The 23,425-nt window shown below is 46.2% G+C and overlaps 1 protein-coding gene across 5 annotated transcripts in view; it reads right to left on the reverse strand.

Moving 5' to 3' along the window:
• Positions 1–23,425, reverse strand: part of SIMC1 (SUMO interacting motifs containing 1) — a 190,800-nt gene that overhangs the window by 57,468 nt on the left and 109,907 nt on the right. The window contains exon 10 of one of the 5 annotated variants that reach the window (XM_068277110.1): positions 9,207–9,568. The exons of 3 other annotated variants lie outside the window; for them this stretch is intronic. In XM_068277110.1, the coding sequence (XP_068133211.1) occupies positions 9,489–9,568 (80 nt within the window). In that variant the 3' untranslated portion in view covers positions 9,207–9,488. Of the gene's footprint in view, positions 1–9,206; positions 9,569–21,798; positions 22,246–23,425 lie in introns of those variants that run through there. One more of the 5 variants, XM_068277108.1, reaches the window with a different exon arrangement.

The following is a 23,425-nucleotide window of genomic DNA, read 5'->3' on the forward strand; positions in this document are numbered from 1 at the left end:
TTATGGGCCCAGCACACTTCCACAGCACCACTCTGCTGCCGTACGGCAGCAGCTTCGTTGTAGGAAAAAGTGAGCGAGACCGCTTAGGGCTGGTTCACACGGGCGTCTGCTGAGCTTTTGCTTGGCGTCGCGTTTAAAAGCTAGCTTTTGAAGGCTTTTGGGAAGCATTCAAGGCTAGCAGTTCTGGTCTCTGCTATGGTTTCCTGGCGTTTACCGCCTCTGAAAGCAGCATGTTGCTTTCGAGGCTAGACACAATGCCAGGATCTACCGCCAGGCTGTCATGAAAGCCTGCAAAAGCCAGCTCTAAACGCTCCCATTCACTTGCATAGGATGGCGGTAGATCCCAAAAAACGCTGCGTCTGAACCAGCCCTTAGCCGTACAGAAAAATAAGCACTCCTTTGCCTACTTCTTTCTGGCCTTTGTCATCATAAAAAGGATCATAGAAAGCCATCCCTGGGTGGGCTTAAACCAACAACCTTTTGGTTAACAGCCGAACGCACTAACCAATTGCGACACAGACTGTGCATGCAGTTGCTGCTAAATGATTTTATGGGGATGTATGTGTGTCTTTTTGGAGGGAGGAAGTAAGTCTGCTCCAAGAAGTTAGCACTTTTTCCTACAACGAAGCATTCACTGTGTGGCAGCAGAGTGGTGCAGTGGAAGTGTGCTGGGCCCATAACCCAGAGGTTGCTGGATTGAAACCATCCTCTGCTAGGTGTACTTTGTTTTTTTACACCTTGCTTTACCACATGGGCCAATCGGCGGCCATAGCCCCTTAAGAGAAAGTGTCATTAGGGCCTTGCTGTAACATAGATTGTAGTGTAACTATTTCAACTAATGTAACCTTCTTAAAACTTGAAGATTGTATACAAATGTAAGCAGAGTGGTGCAGCAGAAGTGTGCTGGACCCATAACCCAGAGGTTGATGGATCGCAACCATCCTCTGCTAGGCATGATTTCATTTTTGCACCTCGCTTTATCGCATGGGCAAAACGGATTCCATAGCCCTGTAAGAGAAAGTGTAATAAGGGCCCTGCTGTAACATAGATATTACAGTAGCTAAGACTACTTCCTGGGCCTTTCTTGTAGTTGAAGAGATGAGTGAACTGTGACACCACACTTAAAAAAAACAAAACCACAGCAAACAGAGAAGCTTCCCATATTGGAGCATTGGATTTGGTAAAGTCTTAAAGGGAACCTAAACTGAGAAGGATGTGGATTTTTCCTTTCAAAATAATACCAGTTGCCTGACTCTCCTGCTGATCCTGTGTCTCTCATAATTTTTGCCACAGCCCCTCAACAAGCATGCAGATCAGGTGCTCTGACTGAAGTCAGACTGGATTAGTTGCATGCTTGTTTCAGGTGTGTAATTCAGCCACTACTGCAATCAAAGAGATCAGCAGGATCCCAAGTAACTGGTATTGTTTAAAAGGAAACATCCATATCCCTCTCAGTTAAGGTTCCCTTTAAGCCAATGTGTTGTAAGCCACAGGCAGGGGCGTAGCAATAGGGGTTGCAGAGGTAGCGACCGCATCGGGGCCCTTGGGCCAGAGGGGCCCCGAAGGGCCCTCCATCAACTACAGTATTAGCTCTCTATTGGTCCTGTGCTCATAATAATCACTTCTATAGATACTTTGAATAGTGGTAATTATTAAGAAACTATTCCCCATCCCCTTCTTGCACCTCAGACACTGTAGTTGCCATTGGCAGGTTTTGGTGCGCCGTATCAATTGCTATGTATGGAGTGCCTGGGGGGCCCCATTGTAAAACTTGCATCGGGGCCCACAACTCCTTAGCTACGCCACTGGCCACAGGTAAGCTTTAGGTTAGCAGGAATGGTTGCATGGCCACCTAGCTTTTCATCCTTCCCACCCTTGCCCTGGAATGTTCCAGACTTCAAATTGCTGTCTTTTGCTGTGTGTGTTACACCAGCATCATCCAGGGGGCACATGATCTTTCTGAAGTCTTGAATTGAAGCCTGTAAGCAGTTTCACCATCTGTCCCACTGCTTTCATCTAGCAAATTAGGCAAATAAGCAAGCTCATTTTTCTCTTGGGTATATCGCAATGGTACATGTTAGGCTGGCTTCAGCATGTAACGTTGGTGGTATAGTAATAGAAATACATCACGAAACAATTTTTTTGGGGGGAAAACCGCATATAAAACGCATACCATTGTGTTCCCATTGACTTTCATTATGTGCGTTTTTGATGCCTTTTTTGATTATGCAACTAGCGTTTTTGAAAGCACACGCAAATAAATGCATATGCATTTTTTCCTGCGGCCCAGACTTCAATAAGGCCCCGTTCACACTTGCGGTTCTCTGCCAAACGGACCGGATGACCTGACCGGATCAGAACCGTACGGTTCTGATCCGGATCCGATCAGTTTGCATCCGGTGTTTATCAGGATGCGATCCGGATCCGTTTGGCAAAAGATAGTAGAAATAGAATAAAAATGTTGGGGTCTGGGAGGTCAGCAGAAGGTGGACCTGTGGAATCAGGCCCTCCGCTGTTTAGCACTCACCTCCACCTCCGACATACTGCCAACATCTCCAGCACGTTTAAAGTCACTGCTGCTCCACTCCAAAATGCTTGCCCATGTGTCCCCATCCAAAATCGCCGCTACAATACGCATAGGAAGTGGGGTAGAACATCCGGATTTTATAGCCAGTGTGTTGTGCGCTCTCCGGTTCTCATTGGTTTGTATTGGCCGGATGGTGCAGTCTGGCTCCGCTCCGGATACGTCTGCCGGAGGAGCCGGACCAAAAAATAGCGCATGTTGGGTCTTATGCCGGAGTCCGGATCCGGTCCGGACGAAATGGACGCATGTGAACGGACGCATAGACTTTCATTGCTATGCCGTGCGTCCGTTCCGCATGCGGTCCGGCTCCGGCACGGCGATTCCGGACGGCGACCGCTAATGTGAACCGGGCCTTAGCAGCAAAAACGCAGTGTTTTCCGTAACACTAGCGTTTCTGCTATGAGTGCACCTAGCTTAAAGCAGACTGATAGGATATGAAAAAATTCCTTAAGCTGGTGCACACCAAGAGCGCTACTGAGCGCTTTTCAAATCGCCAGCACTTTGAGAAGCGCTCTGCTTAATGTTACCCTATGAGGGTGTTCCCGCTGCAGCGTTGTGATTTTTTCAAAATTGCAGACACGCTGCATGTAGCATTTTTTGGAGTGATTCAGCATGAATGAATGAGCAAAAACACTCATTCATTCAAAAATCACTCAAAAATTGCTTCACATAATCGCAATCACAAATCGCTAAGCACTAACAATTACTATTGCGATTTTAGTGTACACAAGCCTTTACCTGAGTGTGCAGTCTGACATCAAGAAGAGAGTGCAGGATTGGTGACACCCTGCAGCAGATGCCCCCCCTGTGCCTCTACTCACACCAAACACACAACATAGAAATAGTAGTCACTCAATCAGGCTAATAACCATCATATGAGGCGCTCACAAGGCTGGGCAAATACACAGCGCAAAATTTAGGCCTCTTTTCCATGGACTGTTGATAGGCAGTGAAATGCCTCTCAAACTCTCACAACTGCTCACTGCTGCCTGGTAACTGCTGCCTGGTAACTGCTTGCTGAGCACACCACTCAACTGTCCATGGAAAAGAGGCCTAAAAGAGACCCGGGCCCATATGCAATTAACTTTTTCTCCTCAGTAGGGATGATCAATGATATGCAAATAATTCTGGGTTTATGCAAATGTATGTAAATATTTATGCAAATATATGCAGCTTGAAATTGGACCTATTAATTTACAGCCTCTTTTCCACGGGCAGTTGATCTGTGTGCTCAGCAAGCAGTTACCAGGCAGCAGTGAGCAGTAATCGGGCAGCAGCAAGCAGTTGTGAGAGTTTGAGAAACATTTCACTGCATGCAATTCCGATTCCGATTTTATTTTTTATCGTTACTGCATGCTGCATTTTTCTGTTGATAGCATTCAGGGAAAATCGTTATTGCAAATCGGATGTACAGTGTGCAGGGATCCTAAGGCCTCTTTTCCACGGACTGGCAGTGGCAGTAACTGCTCACTGCAGCCTTGCACATATTATTGTTCAATCCATGGACAAGGGGCTCTTCTGCACATCTGGTTCCGAGGAGGAGGTGGGGGTGCCAATGCCTGGGGCGGGTTTTTGGTGGCATCTGGGGGACCATGGAGGCCATGCATGAGTGGCTAAATAAGCATTTTTTTACATAAATAAAATGGTAAAAATCCCCCAAAAATGAAAGTAGAAAATGATGAAGAAAGTTACCGGTAGTCTATTTTGCAAAAAATTCATTGCAGCAAATCCAAATAGTAGTCAGTACCGTATATTCCGGCGTATAAGACGACTGGGTGTATAAGACGACCCCCCAACTTTTTCAGTTAAAATAGAGAGTTTGTGATCTACTCACCGTATAAGACTACCCCTCTTCCAACGTACACCAAATGAAAAAAATAATCATATACTGGTGCTGTACTGTATGTGGTACCCAGTATATAACAGTATATAGTAAATTGACTGGTTGGATTGGTCAGCTCTCCCTAAGTGGATTGGTCAGCTCTCCTTGTCTACCTGTTGATCAGAGCGGTATGGAAGAATAGATCACGCTGTGCCCATAAAATACGCCTCTTTCACCCCTCTGGCCCGCCCTTGTATCCTATTTACCTCCCTCTCTGCCTCTCAGATCTCACACATATGCGCCTGCGCCACTTCACTACAGTCCTCAGCAGCAAGATCTGAGAGACGGTAACAGGATAGGGGGTATCACCCAGCATCAATGATACCCGGCGTATAAGACGACCCCCAAATTTTCAGAAGATTTTCATGGGTTAAAAGGTAGTCTTATACGCAGGAATATACAGTAGTTTGCATGGCCTTCAAGGTCGGACAGGGCCGGCGGGAGCTCAGGAATTTTCCCAGTGGGCCTCTTGTCCCTGGGGGCCCCAGTGCTGAAGAGGAGGGGGCACAGTGCAGGAAGGGGGAGCAACCTCCCCCTTCCCTGAGGCGCCCCCTTCCACGCTCCCCCCTCCAGAATGTAGCCAGCCAGCCACAGCAGCAGCGGGGAATGGCTTACTGAGAGCCAGATAGCTCTGCATGCCGCTGGTCTGATCTTCTGCACTGTCCAATCATGCTCTCACTTTACTTCCTGCGAGAGCGTGATTGGACAGTGCAGAAGAGCAGACCAGCAGCGGCACACAGAGCTCTCTGGCACTTGGTAAGTGATTCCCGCTCACTGCCGCTGGCTGGCTGTAAGGGCTGGTGCACACCGAGCGGCTTTTTCAGCGTTTCTGCAGCTGCTTGCGGCTGCGGATCCGCTTGGTCAATGTATCTCAATGGGGTGGTTCACACCAGAGCGGGAGGCGTTTTGCAGAAACGCATACTCCCGGGGTGAGGCATTTTTTGGATGCGTTTCTGCCTCAATGTTAAGTATAGGAAAAACGAAAACCTCTCTGAAAAACGCCAGTTCAGAGCTGTTTTGCAGGCATTTTTGTTACAGTAGCTGTTCAGTAACAGCTTTACTGTAACAATACATGAAATCTACTACACCAAAAACGCTTCACAAAACCGCAAAATGCTAGCTGAAACACTACAGAAAAAGTGTTTCAAAATCTGCTAGCATTTTGCGGATCTGCTAGCGGTTTTTGGTGTGCACCAGGCCTAATTCTGGAGGGGAGAGCGGGGAAGGGGGGGTCCAGGTGAGGGAGGGGGGGGGAGGCTTCCCCCCTCCCCGCTGCTCTGTGCCCACTGCCCCCCTTTCTAGGCTGGGGGCACCTAAAGACCTGGCTGGCCACTATACTAGGGACACTTATAGACCTGCCTACCCAAACTGTGGACACCTATAGACCTGCCTACCTAAACTGGGGACACTTATAGACCTGCCTAACTAAACTGGGTACACCTGAAGACCTGGCTACATATACTGGGGACACCTATAGACCTGGCTACATATACTGGGCACATCTATAGACTTGCCTACATATACTGGGGACACCTATAGACCTGGCTACCTATACTGGGGACACTTATAGATCTGCCTATCTAAACTGGGGACACCTATAAACCTGGCTACCTAAACTGGGGACACCTATAGAACTGCCTACCTAAACTGGGGACACCTATAGACCTGGCTACATATACTGGGGACACCTATAGACCTGGCAATATATACTGGGGACACCTATAGACCTGGCTACCTATACTGGGAACACTTATAGATCTGCCTACCTAAACTGGGGACACCTATAGACCAGGGCTGTATTTAGGGTTTGGGCCGCCCTAGGCACCCTAGACCTACTGCACCCCCCCCCCCCCCATAAAAGTGCATTGGCGGCGCGCAAAGTGCGCCGGGGCAAAAAATGGGCGTGGTCACAGAATGCAGTGGGCGTGTCCCTAACATACAGTGCGTGTGACCAATTAAAATTTCCTAGTAAGAGTGCAACCCAAAGTCGCTGGGGCCGTGTTTTCTCCATGGATATGGGAAAAAGGTGACCCTAAAAAAGCAAGTAGGAAATGTTCCCACCAAAAAAACAAAAAAGAAAAACACATTAGCCAGTGTTCTCTCGCCTACAATAGTGGTAGGTATTAGATTGTGAACTCCTCTAATGTTCTATTTAACATGACAATGTTCTTTGCAGTGCTGCAGAAGATGCCCGTGCTATATAGACTCACCTGAAGGCTCGTTTCCACTATCGTGAATGGATGGGCCTGTTTCCACTGTAGCGTTGTTGTGAAAAAAAGCACAAAAGAGCCGCAGAATTCGCCTGCGAGTGGAATGCATGCGAATCGCATGCAATGTATTTAATAGGGAAATCGCATGTGTTTTCTCCATGTGTTTTTTGCCGCAAATTCGCATAGGTACCAATGTAAATTCACACAGGCAGTGACATGGTTAAAATCGCATATACCCTCACCTATGCGAATTCACATGCGAATTCGCGGCAAAAAACACATGGGGGGCCGCATCCGCATGCTATTTCATCAGCGGTGGAATCCAGGCGATTCCGCACCGCAATAGTGGAAACGAGCCCTAAAGGATTATTAGGAACACCAGTTCAATTTCTCATTAATGCAATTATCTAATCAACCAATCACATGGCAGTTGCTTCAATGCATTTAGGGGTGTGGTCCTGGTCAAGACAATCTCCTGAACTCCAAACTGAATGTCAGAATGGGAAAGAAAGGTGATTTAAGCAATTTTTAGCGTGTCACGGTTGCAGGGCCGGAGCTACCATAGGAAAAAATAGGCAACTGCCCCAGAGCCTGTAGGGGCCCCCAAGGTGTCCCTCCCCATGTTAACTGCTGCTCCCCAGGGTCTCTGCAGTCTTTTAAGTTGGGAGGTGATTGGGGGAGGGTCAGCAGCCAGCTCAGGGGCCCAGGAGGGAAGTTTGGCTGCAACAAAGGGCCTCTAATGACGCTTTTTGGCAGGGGGGTGTCTGTTGGGGGCCCCCAGGCTAATTTTGCCCTAGGGCCAAACTGTTACTTGAACCGGCCCTGCACGGTTGTTGGTGCCAAATGGGCCGGTCTGAGTATTTCACAATCTGCTCAGTTACGGGGGCTTTTCACACACAACCATTTCTAGGGTTTACAAAGAATGGTGTGAAAAGGGAAAAACATCCAGTATGCGGCAGTCCTGTGGGCGAAAATGCCTTGTTGATGCTAGAGGTCAGAGGAGAATGGGCCGACTGATTCAAGCTGATAGAAGAGCAACGTTGACTGAAATAACCACTCGTTACAACCGAGGTATGCAGCAAAGCATTTGTGAAGCCACGACACACACAACCTTGAGGCGGATGGGCTACAACAGCAGAAGAAAATTGTAATGGTAATGACGGTCATAGGCAGGACCAAATAAACTCAGCAGCTGTGCCTCCAGTATAGGTAGTCTGGTATAGATGCCCCCAGTATAGGTAGCCAGGTATAGGTGTCCCCAGTATAGGCGAGACAGCGGAGACGCAGAGAGACAGCGGAGACGCGGGGAGACAGCGGAGACGCGGGGAGACAGCGGATTCTCTGCAGGAAGACAGCGGAGACGCGGGGAGACAGCAGAGAGACAGCGGAGACGGAGAGAGACAGCAAAAAGGCATAGCTGAGAGAGAAAGAGACAGCCAAGAGGCAGGGAGACTTCTGGGGAGGAAGAATGAAAAGAAACAGAAGATCAGGGAGAGAATAGGCTGGCAAAAAGGAGAGATGGCCAGATCACTGGCTGCTACAGACTTCCTCAGCAAGCTTTTCATCCTGAACTCTGAACAGAGATCCCCTCCCCCATCCTCTGTGCAGAGTGAGCAGCAATAAGCATCCCAGCTCATGGCACAGACCTGACAGCCGTCCCATGTGATGAGAAATACTGTGTGCAGGGCTGCAGGCAGGTGTCTGCGGCAGAGCCTCTCTCCCTCGTGGCAGCAGCAGTGCTCTCCTTGTTCAGTACAGAGATGACAGTGCACTGCTTGCTATCTGTGATGTCCCTCTGAGAAGCAGGAGTGTGCTGGAATCTTTCCTGTGCTGATTTCAGAAGCTCCCAACTGCTGGTGTTGGTCCACTGTGTTTTATCAAGGGCAGGGTCAATGCAGCTCGCTATCAGGAGATTTTGGAGCACTTCATGCTTCCATCTGCTGAAAAGCTTTATGGAGATGAAGATTTCATTTTTCAGCACGACCTGGCACCTGCTCACAGTGCCAAAACCACTGGTAAACGGTTTACTGGCCATGGTATTACTGTGCTCAATTGGCCTGCCAACTCTCCTGACCTGAACCCCATAGAGAATCTGTGGGATATTGTGAAGAGAAAGTTGAGAGACGCAAGACCCAACACTCTGGACAAGCTTAAGGCCGCTATCAAAGCATCCTGGGCCTCCATAACACCTGAGCAGTGCCACAAGCTGATTGCCTCCATGCCACGCCGCATTGAAGCAGTCATTTCTGCAAAAGGATTCCCAACCAAGTATTGAGTGCATAACTGAACATAATTATTTGAAGGTTGACTTTTTTGTTTTAAAAACACTTTTCTTTTATTGTTCGGATGAAATATGCTAATTTTTTGAGATTGGAATGTTGGGTTTTCATGAGCTGTATGCCAAAATCATCAATATTAAAACAATAAAATGCTTGAACTACTTCAGTTGTGTGTATTTGAATCTAAAATATATGAAAGTCTAATGTTTATCAGTACATTACAGAAAATAATGAACTTTATCACAATATGCTAATTTTTTTTTAGAAGATCCTGTATATGTGGGCACAGTAATGCATCCATGTGAGCATGGGTTCGTGTCCATGGTTGAGAGGTCAGAGACATTCACTGGCCTGCTGGAAGTCCTTTTAGTAGGGCTCTGGCGGTGCTCATCCCGTTCCAGTATGGCCAGAGGAGGAGGTACTGGTTCTGGTGATGGGTTAATGACCTTCTACAGCCTTGTCCAGCTCTCCTAGTGTAACTACCTTTCTCCTGGAATCTCCTCCAAGCCCTTGAGAATGGCATTCATTGAGGTTCAATCCTGGAGGAGTAGAACTACCTGTGCATCCTCTGTAGGGCCCAGGTATTGGAGCATGCTACCAGTAGTTAAACTGACTATAGCCAAATGAAAACAAAAACAGAAAATATGAGGAGGGAAAAATGTCAGCAGCCTCCACCTGTTAATTTTTTAACACCAAAGCAAATGAAACTAATAAACAACCCCCTCTGCTACTTAAATGACCAGATCAATATCTCAGAATTTCCATTGAATTAATGCAGTACTGTAATTAAAAGTATTTTTTAATAGCAGGTTATGTAAATACAGTACTTTTAGTGCTCAGATGCTTCTTCTGTAACAAAACAAAAACAGTGCAAGCAGTCATCGCCAGAGCTGTACCCTGGCTTTCTGAGAAGCTGTGCTTGCCACTACAGCAGTGTTTAGTATCTTGCCACGTATATTACTCATGTAATGGTAGTTTTCCTTCAAGGAAACCCCAAATGAGATAAAGAGGGCAAGACTCCAGAATGAGATGGATGATCAATGAGATGTTGCAAATGTTATAGTTATATTCAGGGCCTCCATCAGGGGGTTACCATGCATTACAGGAGTATGGGGCCCCGTGCAATGAATGGGGCCAACCGTCCCTGCCAAGTGACATACATTTAACTGTTTCCAGGCTCCAGCAGTGTACACTGAACAGGAAACACTAACTGTCTCATCTTGGGAGATTAGGAATACCACACTGAAGCACCCCCAGAGGCGGACTGACAACTCATGGGGCCCCCGGGCAATAGGAGATTATGGGGCCCCCATACCAGTGTTTCCCACCTTTCACGTTATATTTTTACAGAATAAGATATAATAATTGACTGACAACAGTAAATGTGTTATATTTTATACTGATGAAAAACCCCTGCGCCGCGCGTAGCGCGGTGCACCAAAAAATGGGTGTGGCCACGCAACAGAATATGGGTGGGGCAAAATATACATGACCTTAGCAGTGGTGTAAAAGGTCTGCCGGGGAAGTTTGAACTCTGCCATAGTGTTTCCCCCCAAAATACATGTAATCTGACAGCATTTCACCAAAAATCCATGCAATTTGGCAGAGGTTCCTCCAAAATACAGATAATATGGCAGTCGTTCCCCCAAAATAGACATTATCTGGCAGCAGCGGTTCCCCCAAATACACATAATTTGGCAGCGGCTCCCCAAAATATGCATAATCTGGCAGCGGATCACCGAAAATACATGTAGCAGCAGTGGTTCCCCAAAATACACAGAATCTGGAAGCAGCAGTTCCCCCATTATACACAATTTGGCAGCGGTTCCCCAAAAAAACACATAATCTGGCAGCTGTTTCTCAAAATACACTTAATCTGGCAGCAGCAGTTCCCCCAAAATAGTTAATCTGGCAGCAGTTCCCCTAAAATAGGTGCCCCCAGTATAGGTAACCAGGTCAAAAGGTATCCCCAGTGGAAGTAACCAGGTCTATAGTTTTTCCCAGTGCAGGTATCCAGGTCTATAGGTGTCCCCAGTATAAGTAGCCTAGTCTACAGGTGTCCCCAGTATAGATAACCAGGTCTATAGATGTCCCCATTTAAGATAGCCAGGTCTATAGATGTCCCCAGTTAAGATAGCCAGGTCTATAGGTGTCCCCAGTATAGGTAGCCAGGTCTACAGGTGTCTCCAGAATAGGTAGCCAGGCCTATAGGTGTCCCCAGTACAGATAGCCAGGTCTATAGGTATCCCCAGTACAGATAGCCAGGTCTATAGGTATCCCTAGTACAGATAGCCAGGTCTATAGGTATCCCCAGTACAGATAGCCAGGTCTATAGGTGTCTCATGTATAGATAGCCAGGTCTATAGGTGTCTCCTGTATAGATAGCCAGGTCTTTAGGTGTCCCCAGTATAGCCAGGTCTATAGGTGCCCCCAGTATATGTAGCAAGGTATACAAGTGCCCCCAGTATATGTAGTCAGGTGTATAAGTGCCCCCAGTATATGCAGCCAGGTGTATAGGTCTCCCCAGTATATGCAGCCAGGTGTATAGGTGTCCCCAGTATAGCCAGGTCTACAGGTGCCCCCAGTATATGTAGGTAGGTCTATAAGTGCCCCCAGTATATGTAGTCAGGTGTAGAAGTGCCCCCAGTATATGCAGCCAGGTGTATAGGTCTCCCCAGTATATGCATCCAGGTGTATAGGTGTCCCCAGTATAGCCAGGTCTATAGGTGCCCCCAGTATATGTAGTCAGGTGTATAAGTGCCCCCAGTATATGCAGCCAGGTGTATAGGTCACCCCAGTATATGCAGCCAGGAGTATAGGTGTCCCGAGTATAGCCAGGTCTACAGGTGCCCCCAGTATATGTAGCTAGGTCTATAAGTGCCCCCAGTATATGTAGTCAGGTGTATAAGTGCCCCCAGTATATACAGCCAGGTGTATAGGTCTCCCCAGTATATGCAGCCAGGTGTATAGGTCTCCCCAGTATAGCCAGGTCTATAGGTGCCCCCAGTATGTGCAGCCAGGCTTGTAGGTGTCTACAGGAGGGGAGACAGCCAGCGAAGGAGGGCGATTTGCATACCAGCGGAGAAGGGGGGAAGTTCCCCCCCCTCCTTCCCTCACCTTGGGGCACCCCTTCCTGGCCCTCCCCTCCAGAATCAGTAAAGTGTCGGCGCAGCGGGTAGCGGCTGATAGCGGGCGGAGACTTACCGCTGTTCAGCCACCGGAGGGAGCGTTGATCTGTGTGCCACTAGTCTGGGCTTGAGAAGCCCAGACTAGCGTCACACAGATCAGCCCTCCCTCCAGTGGCTGAACAGCGGTAAGTCTCCGCCCGCTGTCAGCCGCTGCACAGACACTTTACCGATTCTGGAGGGGAGAGCCAGTAAGGGGGGCCCCAAGGTGAGGGAAGGGGGGGGGGACGACTTCCCCCCCCTTCTCTGCTGCTATGCAAATCGCCCTCCTTCGCTGGCTGTCTCCCCTCTTGCTCAGGGCTCTCTGGCGGGCGGCGGACCCCCCTGACCAGAGGCCCTCGGTCCGTGCCCGAGTGCCCTAATGGTCTGTCCGCCCCTGAGCACCCCTGTATCCTGAATTTTTTTTCAGGCAGAGCTGATTTCCTCTGTTATCAGATCAATAATTCACTAGCTAGTCAGATCAGGACATACCATGTTTGGCATAAATAAACAGAAGGTACCCCTGTAAACTGGTTGCTTGCAATTGTTCTTCTGCTAGCTGAGCAACAGGTCAATTTACAGAGCAGTGTAGTGTTCCAGTATTTAGCATTTAACTCTGGATCTTGAGGCATCAGATGTCATCTTCCGCCACCATTCTCCCGTGTAGGCAGAGCGAGAGAGATTCAAGCTGCAAGAGTAGCTATGTTAGGGACAGTGCACACCAAAAACCGCTAGCGGATCCGCAAACTCTAGCGGTTTTTGAAGCCGTATTTCAGAGCGATTCTAGGCATGTTTAGAGAGATTTTCAAAACAGGTCTACCATTTTTGGAGCATTTTTGCGTAGCAGATTTTATATTTTGTTATAGTAAAGCTGTAACTGAACAGTTTCTGTAACAAAACGCTTGGAAAACCGTTCTGATCTAGCGGTTTTCAGAGCAGTTTTCCACTTTCCTATACTTTACATTGAGGCAGAAACTCCTCAGAAATCTCAAAAATGCTGCAGGACCTGAGTTTGCGTTTGGGGGAAAAATGAGCCTCTCTGGTATGCATCATCCCATTGACTAACATTAGCCAAGCACTTTTCCCCAGAAAGCGTTTTAAAAAATGCTCAGAACCGCTTTTGGTGTGCACCAGCCCTGAGTGGAGGAGGCACCGAGAGGATCAAGTGAGTGTGTTTTGTTCACTTTCATCACACACTGCCTGGTCCTAAGCTGCTACTCAGTCACCCCTGGTCTCTGAACAAGGCAAGCTGTGATCATCTGTCCCTACAATGACTAAAGTCTGTGAGAGATGCTAATGCTGGGGCACTATGACAGCAGCAAATGCCTTTCTTTCTGCACAGAATCCTGCTAGCTTACACCTAATCTGAATTGCTTCCTACCTTGACTCCCCTCTTCCTCTCCCACCCTTCCAGAATAGTTAGGTCTCCTGATTTAAAGATCTGTAGCTACAAAGTATCCCCCTCCCCATCAACACTGTTCCCTCATAACCTGTGGCGCTGTACCTCAAGTATTGCAGAATCCTCAGTATAGCAATTAATGTCCACAATGTGTCATCTGAGTATTCCAATGCCCCCACAGTCTCCTGAGTACAGCTCTGTCTTCCCAGAATCCCTAGTAAAGCCCTGCCACCCCTTTTCCCATGTGTCACCATCATTGCCATATACCCCCAGTATCCCCATTGTGTTTTGGCCCAGATTAGGGCATAGTATCCTCTTGTTGCAAGGCTAGAATGCTCTCTTCTATTTGAAACACTATAGAGTGCATAGTTATGGCATGGACTGTCCTCAGAGGAGCTCACATCTCATCCCTGCCTTAGTCTAATGTCCTATCATATTATTATTACATACTTCTATAACACTAGCATCTTCTGCAGCACTGTACAGAGTACATAGGCCTATATGCAATTAACTTTTTCACCTGAGTTATCTCCTAGGAGATAATTTTCATCTTCTCATTAAACTAACTTTCCAGATTTTTTACAATTGAAAAAGTACCCAAAAGTGATTGAAAAAGTATTTTTAGTATGTTTTTGCTTGCTGGTGGCTTAAAAGGCATTTTATGACACGTTGTGAATATATCACCTAGGAGAAAACTCAGGAGAAAAAATGAATTGCATATGGGCCCATAGTCATGTCACTGTCCACAATCTAATCTCACCATAGTTAGAGTTAAATGTCCACTTTATTATTATGTATTTATATAGCAATGACCTTGTGTTTCTTTTATGGTGAAACACTGCTTTTCTTTCCTGTAGGCAGCCCTGGTTATTTTATGAAAAGTTATGCAGCTTGACAATGGACTAAACAAAAACATTAACTCAATTCATACCATCTCATTGACCATCCCTTAGGGCCCATTTCCACTATCGCGAATTCACATGCGTTTTTCGCATGCAAATTCGCATAGCAATACAAGTGAATGGGACTGTTTCCACTTGTCAGGATTCCTATGCGTTTTTCTGTGCATAAAAAATTCGCATGGCAGAGCCATCAGAATTTGCATGCCGCTATGCGAATCGCATACAATGTATTTAATAGGAAATTCGCATGAGGTTTGGGTATGCAAATTTTCATGCGAATTCGCATAGAAACAATGGAAAAGCACACCAGCACTGCCATGGCTAAATTGGCATACATCGTCATCCATGCGAATTCGCATGAAAATTAGCATGGACCCGGGTGCAAATTTCACATCCGCATGCAAATTTTTACCGCTGCGATTCGCACCGCACAAGTGGAAATGCAGCCTTAGGCCTCTTTTCCATAAGCAGTTAAATGCTTCTCAAACCCTCACAACGTCTTGCTGCTGCCTGGAAACTGCTTGCTGAGCACACAGTTCAACGGCTTGTGGAAAAGTCTCACTACAAAGTAGCAAACCGGTAACGCTTAATGCTTCCGTTTTGTGCGCAATGGTTTTACCGCAATTAGCAAGGTCAAATCACTGTACTCTCCAGTGATTCCCTACCCGGCAGGAGACTTGTGTGCAGGATACAGCCAATCTATGACTGATCCTGCTGCTGCACAAGTCCCGGCCACGTTAATTACTATTCCCCCTCTAGGTCCACGTGGATGGTGGGGAATGATGTAATTCGGCTTCCAGCTATTGCTGGAAGTTCCAAATGTCACTCCCAGGAGAGGAGAAAAGGACAGCGCTCCACAGCAATTTAAATAAACTTAGCACCAATGTCACCAGTTTTTTGTGGGAATCCGCAGACTTCACCCGAGTACACACACTCTCCAACAATGATTCAATCCACCAAAAGAAGTTGCGATCACAATCCTGACCTCCCAGCCGGAGTATATAATTTCCCTGTAAGAGAACTGGATATAGTGCTGAGTATGGAGATAGGGGAAGAGGGAGGGTACGTTGAGGCATTGAAATAGTGTCCTAATCCAGCGTGACTCCATGCCCCTGATGAGTCGAATGACGAAACGCGTAGGGCGGAGCTAGGAGTCACGCAGGACGGAAGGGGGAACTGATCAGAGCGGGGACTGTGGCGTGCAGCGGAGATCCGACCGCGGCGGTGCTGGCACACATAGAGAAGCGCTTTCTTGATCTTCAATCTGGTACGCAGATCTTTTATGTATTTTAGCAATAAATCTTAAAGTTTTTTACACTATGCGAGTTCCGTTTTATGCTTGAAGGTGATCACTGTTGCTGTTGCTGCCCAGGATGGAGGGCTTGTATGCATAAAGCTCAAGAAGGAATCTGGTGAGTGAGACTCACAAAGGGGGTATAAAAGATCCCCCTAGTTTTCCTATAGTTCTGGGTGGAGGCTTTTTGCACAACTCATTGAAGTGAATCACGTGGTGGTTCATAAGAGGCAGTATTGCACTATATCCAGTTCTCTTACAGGGAAATTCTATACTCCGGCTGGGAGGTCAGGATTGTGATCGCAACTTCTATTGCTGGAAGTTACTCACTGTGCGCCACTATAGCCGTAATTCCCATTACGGTCTATGATGGCGGCGGCTGTGCCCAAGTCTCCTGCAATGGATTCGTAGTGCTCGTAAATCTCTACAGGCTTTGGATTTCCTTCCCATTAGCTGAAATGACCTAGATTATTACTTCCACTTTTTCTGTGTGTCAAGGGTGCTTCTGGCTACTTTCACTGATGCAGATGGTTAGAAAAAACAAACAAAAAACAAAACTCTAGGTCCCCTCAAATGTGCTGAGAATACAGGTAACAATTGTCCAATCATGCCTCCATAAATGGAGCCTGTCCTTAGGCCTCTTTTCCATGGGCAGTTCATAGGCAGTGAAATGCCTCTCAAACTCTCACAACTGCTCACTGCTGTCTGGTAGCTGTTTTCTGAGCACACAGTTCAACTGCCTGTGGAAAAGATGCCTTACACATGCATGCTCCCTAGCAGGAGCATTATATGGGGGGGGGGGGGGAAGGTAAAAAATAAATTATTATTATCTTATATAATAATTTACAAGTGTCCCTGTGTCCTGTCCGTGTGTCAGTGCTTTTGTGCTACTGCGCATGTCCTGCACTGACACAGCCGCTGGGACAGGATGCAGGACGGGCTAGGAGGTGGGCGCGGGCGCACTGACTGGCGGCGCAAAGAGACCTAGAGGCTATTTTTAAACAGGCTTAGGTCAACTAGTTAATAATAAAGCTATAGAAATGGGGGAAGCACTTGCTATAGGGGAAAAAGAGTGATAGAAGCACTTGGTCCTCTTCCACTCAGAAGGCTGAAGGTGGTGAATTCATTGCCTATTAACTGGGCTTGTGCGCTGTCCAAGTGCTTCATAGTACTTGGCATAGGCGGTGGAGAGGGGGCGACCATATTGAGTCACCTCTGAGTGTGAAAGTGTTTAGACGTGACATTACTTTTTTTTTTGCCCAGTCCGCATGTGAAACAACACACATGGGGTGACAATTGCTGCATTACATTGCAGCTGAAAGGTGCTCATGGCCAGCAGACGGGAGGCTGAACTGTCTTACAAATGCATTCAGCCATCCATCCGCTGCACTTTACTATATGACCAATCCATCCACATTCATCACAGGAAGGAGTGGGCAGAACATTGTTGGGGTAATTACATTTCTGATACTTCACCCCAAAAAATTAAAGAAGTCTTGTATATGTAAATGACATGCATACCTTGGCAGCACACTGTCTAGATCTGTATATATTGACATTGATGTAGACGTGCACCGCTCGGCCAGGGCATGCGTACTAATGAACGCGTCCGGGCTAGGGCATGCGTACGGCTATGGGACATTGCGACCCGGAAGTAGTACAGGGCCAGGCTGCCTATAGGCGAGCTATTCACCTACAGCACTACTGTCCACAAAGCTGAAAGTATACAGGGCAGTTGTACTGCCCACATATCTGCATGTCTCGGAGACAAGCACCATGCTAAAAAGCTAAATCGCATCTACATGAACTGCTTGAGAAGGCTGCTGAAAATTACCTGGCAGGACAACGTTTCAAGCATAAATGTCCTCTATCAAGCTGGCCTGCCAAGTATCTATAGTCTTCTTAGAAATTCCAGGTCAGGTGGGCAGGCCACCTTGTTCATATACCAGATACACGTCTCCCCCATCATATTTTACGGTGAAATGGCTGAAGGAAAACCCATGCGAGGTGGGCAGACAAAACGCTTCAAGGAGTACACTGAAAGTCTCCATGAAGAGGCTTGGCATAGACCGAGACTCTTTTGAGGACATAGCTTAAGATTGCCCCACCTAGCGAAGCTGTATCAGCAAAGGTACTATTCTCTTACAAGAAAAGCAGGATTGTGGAGGTGCAGAAGAAGCATGACCTGTCAGGCCCACCATCTCTGCAAACCACTTGTGCCGTACATGCGGCAGAGATTTCCAAGCCCACAGTAGGCCTGGAATCCAGTGGGGTTCTTTGTGATTTGAAAAGCTTTTGCTAATTAAGGGCCCATTCACACTAGAGCGTTTTGCCGCAATTTCGGCAAAACGCTCAAATGCTAGCGCTTTTTAAAAGCGCTAGTGTAATGAAATCCTATGGACCCGCTCTTACTTGGGCGATTTGCGCTAATCGCAGCAAATCGCCCAAAAACAAACACGTCACCTGCACTATTTTCAGGCGTTTTGCCGCCGATCGTGTTTCAGTGCAATAGAAGCACTGAGTGCGATCACGGCAAAATCGTTGCAGTGTTCAGTGATTTTTCCATGTGACATCACGGAAAAACCACTCCTGCAAAACGCCGGAAAAAATTGCCAGCATTTTGCAAGTGTGAATGGGGGGCCGTAATGCTATGGGTGTGATCGCACTAGAGGGAGGTGATTTTATAAAAATCCCCCATAACACTGTATTACCAAAAGCTTTGCCAAATCACTAGCGCTTAGAAAAGGCTGCTAGTGGGTTTGAGCCCTTACACGGACAAGCCACACACCATACCCAGTCAATCTCCTTTGTATGATGATCTTGATCATTGTCGACAATGACGGATGAACATATACTAAATGTAATTTGCATTTCATACACACACTTATTTAGCAGTTTATTAAAAAAATAATAATAATAATAGGGTCCTTAAACAGTGCTATCACACATACAATAAGATCTGCTGCATTTGATCGATCCATTTCTAAGATTATTGCACAAAGTTAGCATGAAGTCAGAATTATCAGCATTCTATTGACTGCCCCATGCATTCATAGTAGCTTTATTGTTTGCAACAGAGATTCCCAACTATGTCCTCAGGCTCACCAACAATGGATATTTTGCAGAAAACCACAAGCAGTCACAGGTGAGGTAATTAGTGTCTCAGCAGAGCTGATACCTCTGTGGATTTCTACAAAACAAGCACTGTTGGTGGGCTTTGGAGGACAGGCTTGGGAAGCCCTGGTTTACATTGATGGATTACTACAACAAAAAACGTTTACCTTTAAGGCTCAGCCACACTATAAGCACTTTTCTGAGCACTTTGTGATTAGCGACTTTTGCTGTGTGCTTTTTAAAAATTGTGCTTTTTAAAAAGCACTCAGAAAAGCACTTATAGTGTGGCTGAGTCCTTACTCTTAAAGGGATACTGTAGGGGGGTCAGGGGATAATGAGTTGAACTTACCCAGGGCTTCTAATGGTCCCCCACAGACATCCTGTGTTGGCGCAGCCGCTCACCGATGCTCCAGCCCCGCCTCCAGTTCACTTCTGGAATTTCAGACTTTAAAGTCTGAAAACCACTGCGCCTGCGTTGCCGCGTCCTCGATCCCGCTGATGTCACCAGGAGCATACTGCGCAGGCCCAGTATGGTCTGTGTTATACACTCCTGGTGACGTCAGTGGGAGTGAGGACATGGAAACGCAGGCGCAATGGTTTTCAGACTTTAAAGTCTGAAATTCCAAAAGTGAACCGGAGGCGGGGCCGGAGCATCGGTGAGCGGCTGCGTGGGCACAGGATGTCTACGGGGGACCGTTAGAAGCCCCGGGTAAGTTCAACTCATTTTTCCCCGACCCCCCTACAGTATCCCTTTAAGCCTGGTACACACTTTCAATAATGATTGGCCAATCACTGACCAATGTTACCATCTTCATGTAGTATGAGAGTTTACCTACACAATCTGCTCATGGAATTCAATGTTACCCTCATACTACATGGAAGTGGTAAAATTGGCCAATCATAATTGAAAGTGTATTCAAGGCTTTATAGTCCTTCATACAATCACAGCAGCATGACATTTATTACATTTTATTCATTTGGTATTTATATAGCGCTGACATCTTCCATGGTGCTTTACAGAATATATATAGACTTCTCAGCAACTGCCCCTTAAAGAGGAACTCCAGTGAAAATAATGTAGTAAAAAAAGTGCTTCATTTTTTACCATAATTATGTATAAATGATTTAGTCAGTGTTTGCTCATTGTAAAATCTTTCCTCTCCCAGATTCACATTCTGACATTTATTACATGGAGACATTGTTACTGTGGGCAGGTTATTTAGCTGTTTCTAGCTGCTCTGGCTGTTAGACAGCTAATAACAGCTGTTTCCTGTCTCTGAACATTGTTACATTGTGGCTGTTTGCCAGGAGTACCGCGGTCTTCAGAGGTTCTTGTGGGAGGGATTTCAGCACAAAATCAGTCACACAGCGCCCCCTGATGGTCTGTTTGTGAAAATCATTGTCTTTCTCATGTAAAATGGGGTATCAGCTACTGATTGGGAAAAAGTTCAATTCTTGGTTGGAGTTTCTCTTTAAGGCCTCTTTCACAGTGCGATGTTAAAGTCGCACGTTAGAAAATGTTTTAAGGTGGATTAATGCACAGCAATACAAAGTCTGTGCAACATTCACAGTGCACACGTTGCGTTGTGTGTAACGTGTAGCAAAATTTAGGAAGTGCTGCATGTTGTGCGTTTAGCAATAAATCTGCTGCGTTGTGTGTTGCACATGCTCAGTAATTTTTTTTTAATGTAACGCATGCACCATTTTCATTCCATCACTATGTGACGAAAACGGCGCACCAAACGCAGGGCTAAAGAATGTACTGTAACGTCCAAGTTATAGTCTTTCAATGCGTTGCATTAGGGGCACGTTATGCGACCTTAACGTTGCATCAAATGCAACGTCCCACTGTGAAATAGGCCTAAAGGAACTCGCAATGTAATCCCTATATGCCCATCATTGTCTAAGGCCTAAGTTCTCAACATGTGGTACGCATACCCCAGGGGGGTACTTCTGATGGTTCCAGGGGATACTTAGGCTTGATATACATAACCAAGAACAACAAATTTAGTTTTAGAAAATGATGAATCTTATTTAAACAAAGCCAAATTAGTATTTTAGCTAATTAAAAGCCATATTAAATGTTTGTAAATTGTTTAGAATCAATTATGTACTATGATTCAATATACATTTGTCAAGGGGTACTTGTGATACTGTTTACTATGCTAGGGGGTACTTGGTGAGTACAGGGTCTCAAAAGGGATACATACCAATAAAATATTGAGAAACACTGGTCTAAGGCCAATTTTTGAACATAAGCTAACTAGCCTATCTGTAGGTTTTTGGGATGGAGGCAGAAACCCATGCCAACAGGGAAAACCTGCAAATACAAATTCCATGCAGGTAGGGTCCTGGCTCAGATTTGAACCACTGACCAAATGCCACTGTTGACAGCTCTATATCTTTCAGCAGGGCTGTTCACTGGGACAGATAGTGCCTAGGGATAATCTAGGGGAGATGCAAGTTTATGCAAATTTATAAAATGTATGCAAATATACAGCTCGCAAATTGACTAAACAATTTAAACCTTGGTGGGACTTGATTGGTTCATTTTCAAGCTGCATATATTTGCATAAAATGTACATGAACTCAGAAGCATGTGCACAGCATTAATCATCCCTAATAGTAACATGCACTGTACATTGAACTCTAGAGCAGTGTTCCCCAACCCTGTCCTCAAAGCCCACCAACAGTGCATGTTTTGTAGAAATCCACAGTGGTAGTTAATCAACTCTGCTGAGACACTAATTATCTCACCAGTGCATGTCTGTGGTTTTCCGCAAAACATGTACTGTTGGTGGGCCTTGAGGACAGGATTGGGAAACTCTGCAGAGTGCTTTAGAAATGTATAGTATAACAAAGCCTAGAAAAACTTCAGCAGGTTTGCTGGTCATGGAGACAGGTTTTCCACCATACAAAAACACTATTCTACTGGAGAGCCACACTCGCTTACACTAACAGTTTTACCTGTTTTTAAAAACCACACACTTCACTCACTTTATTAAAAGCTTGCACGAAGCAAGCATATTACAATTTATCAAAAAAAACAACAACTATATATCAGTAAAGTGCCTAGCATTTGTGTAGAAATCCATCCAAGCACAAACATTTAAAATCCCTTTTCACTTAACAGTCATATCTTAAGACAATAAGCTGGTTCTGTTATGTCTGCAGCAACACTCTACACACCAGAATGATTCTGGGGCATCTGCCTATGAACCTCTGCAAGCAGCAAGGACTTCAGCATGTCAAAGTGGTCCTTAATAGTTGCTGAGGCTTCAGGTCCAGACCGTGTCCAGAAGTGGTTTAGATGCCGTTCTACGTCCGCTTCAGTAACATCCTCACATAAAGGCAATTTAATACACGGCTTCCGCAGAATTTCATCCGCACGCTCTACAACTGGAGTTTGTAAGTGATCTAAAAGAAGAAAATTGTTCTTACTTCCCATGTGCAGAGATTACCTAAGTATTGCAGTAAAAAAAAAAAAAATCACAGCAAACACAACCTTCTGTTTAGAGGCTGCATACATTTGCATCTCACTGACCATTCCTTGGTACCATTGTGCATTTCATCTGCAAAAAGGTGTTGGGTGTGCCATTCACTAGTGTACTATTGTACCATTGTGTTTTCTATAAATGCTGGTTTCTGAAGAATCTGCCCAGTCTGGGCAAATTATGTTTATGTCACACATTCCCACACACCACACATCAAAGGTAAGCAGATGTATAGGAAGCTGCAATTATCTGCAATGCACAACTAAGGGTGCAGACACACATAAGACTATAGTCTTAGGAAAATGAAAGATCACAGGCTAATCTTACCCCCTTCCATGTAGTATGAGAGCATACTCTACACAGTCTATTCTATTCAGCTGAACTCCCCATCAGATAGTAATCTTTGCAAGATGTTGTACACATTCAAAAGATCAGTATCTGCAAAAGATCCGTTCCTGCAAAATGCAGGAACGGATCAGTTCAATGCATTTTGCAGGAACGGATCTTTTGCAGATACTGATCTTTTGAATGTGTACAGCATCTTGCAAAGATTTTATCTGATGGCGAGTTCAGCTCAATACAATAGACTGTGTAGAGTATGCTCTCATACTACATGGAAGGGGCTAAAATTGGTCTGTGATCTTGCCTTTTCCAAAGACTTTTATCTCAAGTGTGTATGTAGCATGACTCCTTGTGAGCTCTGAGACTAAAGGTAGCCATACACTGGTCGATTTGCAATTAGATCGACCAGCTGACAGATCCCTATCTGATCGAATCTGATCAGAGAGGGATCGTATGGCTGCCTTTACTGCAAACAGATTGTGAATCGATTTCAGCCTGAAACCGATCACAATCTGTTGAGCTGCTCCTGCCGCCTGTCCCCCCCCCCCCGCACACATTACCTGAAGCTGGCTCCGGGTCCTCTTCTCCACGCTGCACCGCACCGCATCCCAGCGTGAACGTACACTGTGTCACTCCGTGACCAGGAAGTTCAAATAGAGCGCCCTCTATTTGAACTTCCTGGTCACTGCGGTGACACAGGAAGCGCCGGGATGGAGCCGGAACAGAGCGGTGCAGCGCTGAGAAGATGCCCGGGAGCCAGC

This window comes from Hyperolius riggenbachi, chromosome 3, assembly GCF_040937935.1.
Source record: "Hyperolius riggenbachi isolate aHypRig1 chromosome 3, aHypRig1.pri, whole genome shotgun sequence".
NCBI lineage: Eukaryota > Metazoa > Chordata > Amphibia > Anura > Hyperoliidae > Hyperolius > Hyperolius riggenbachi.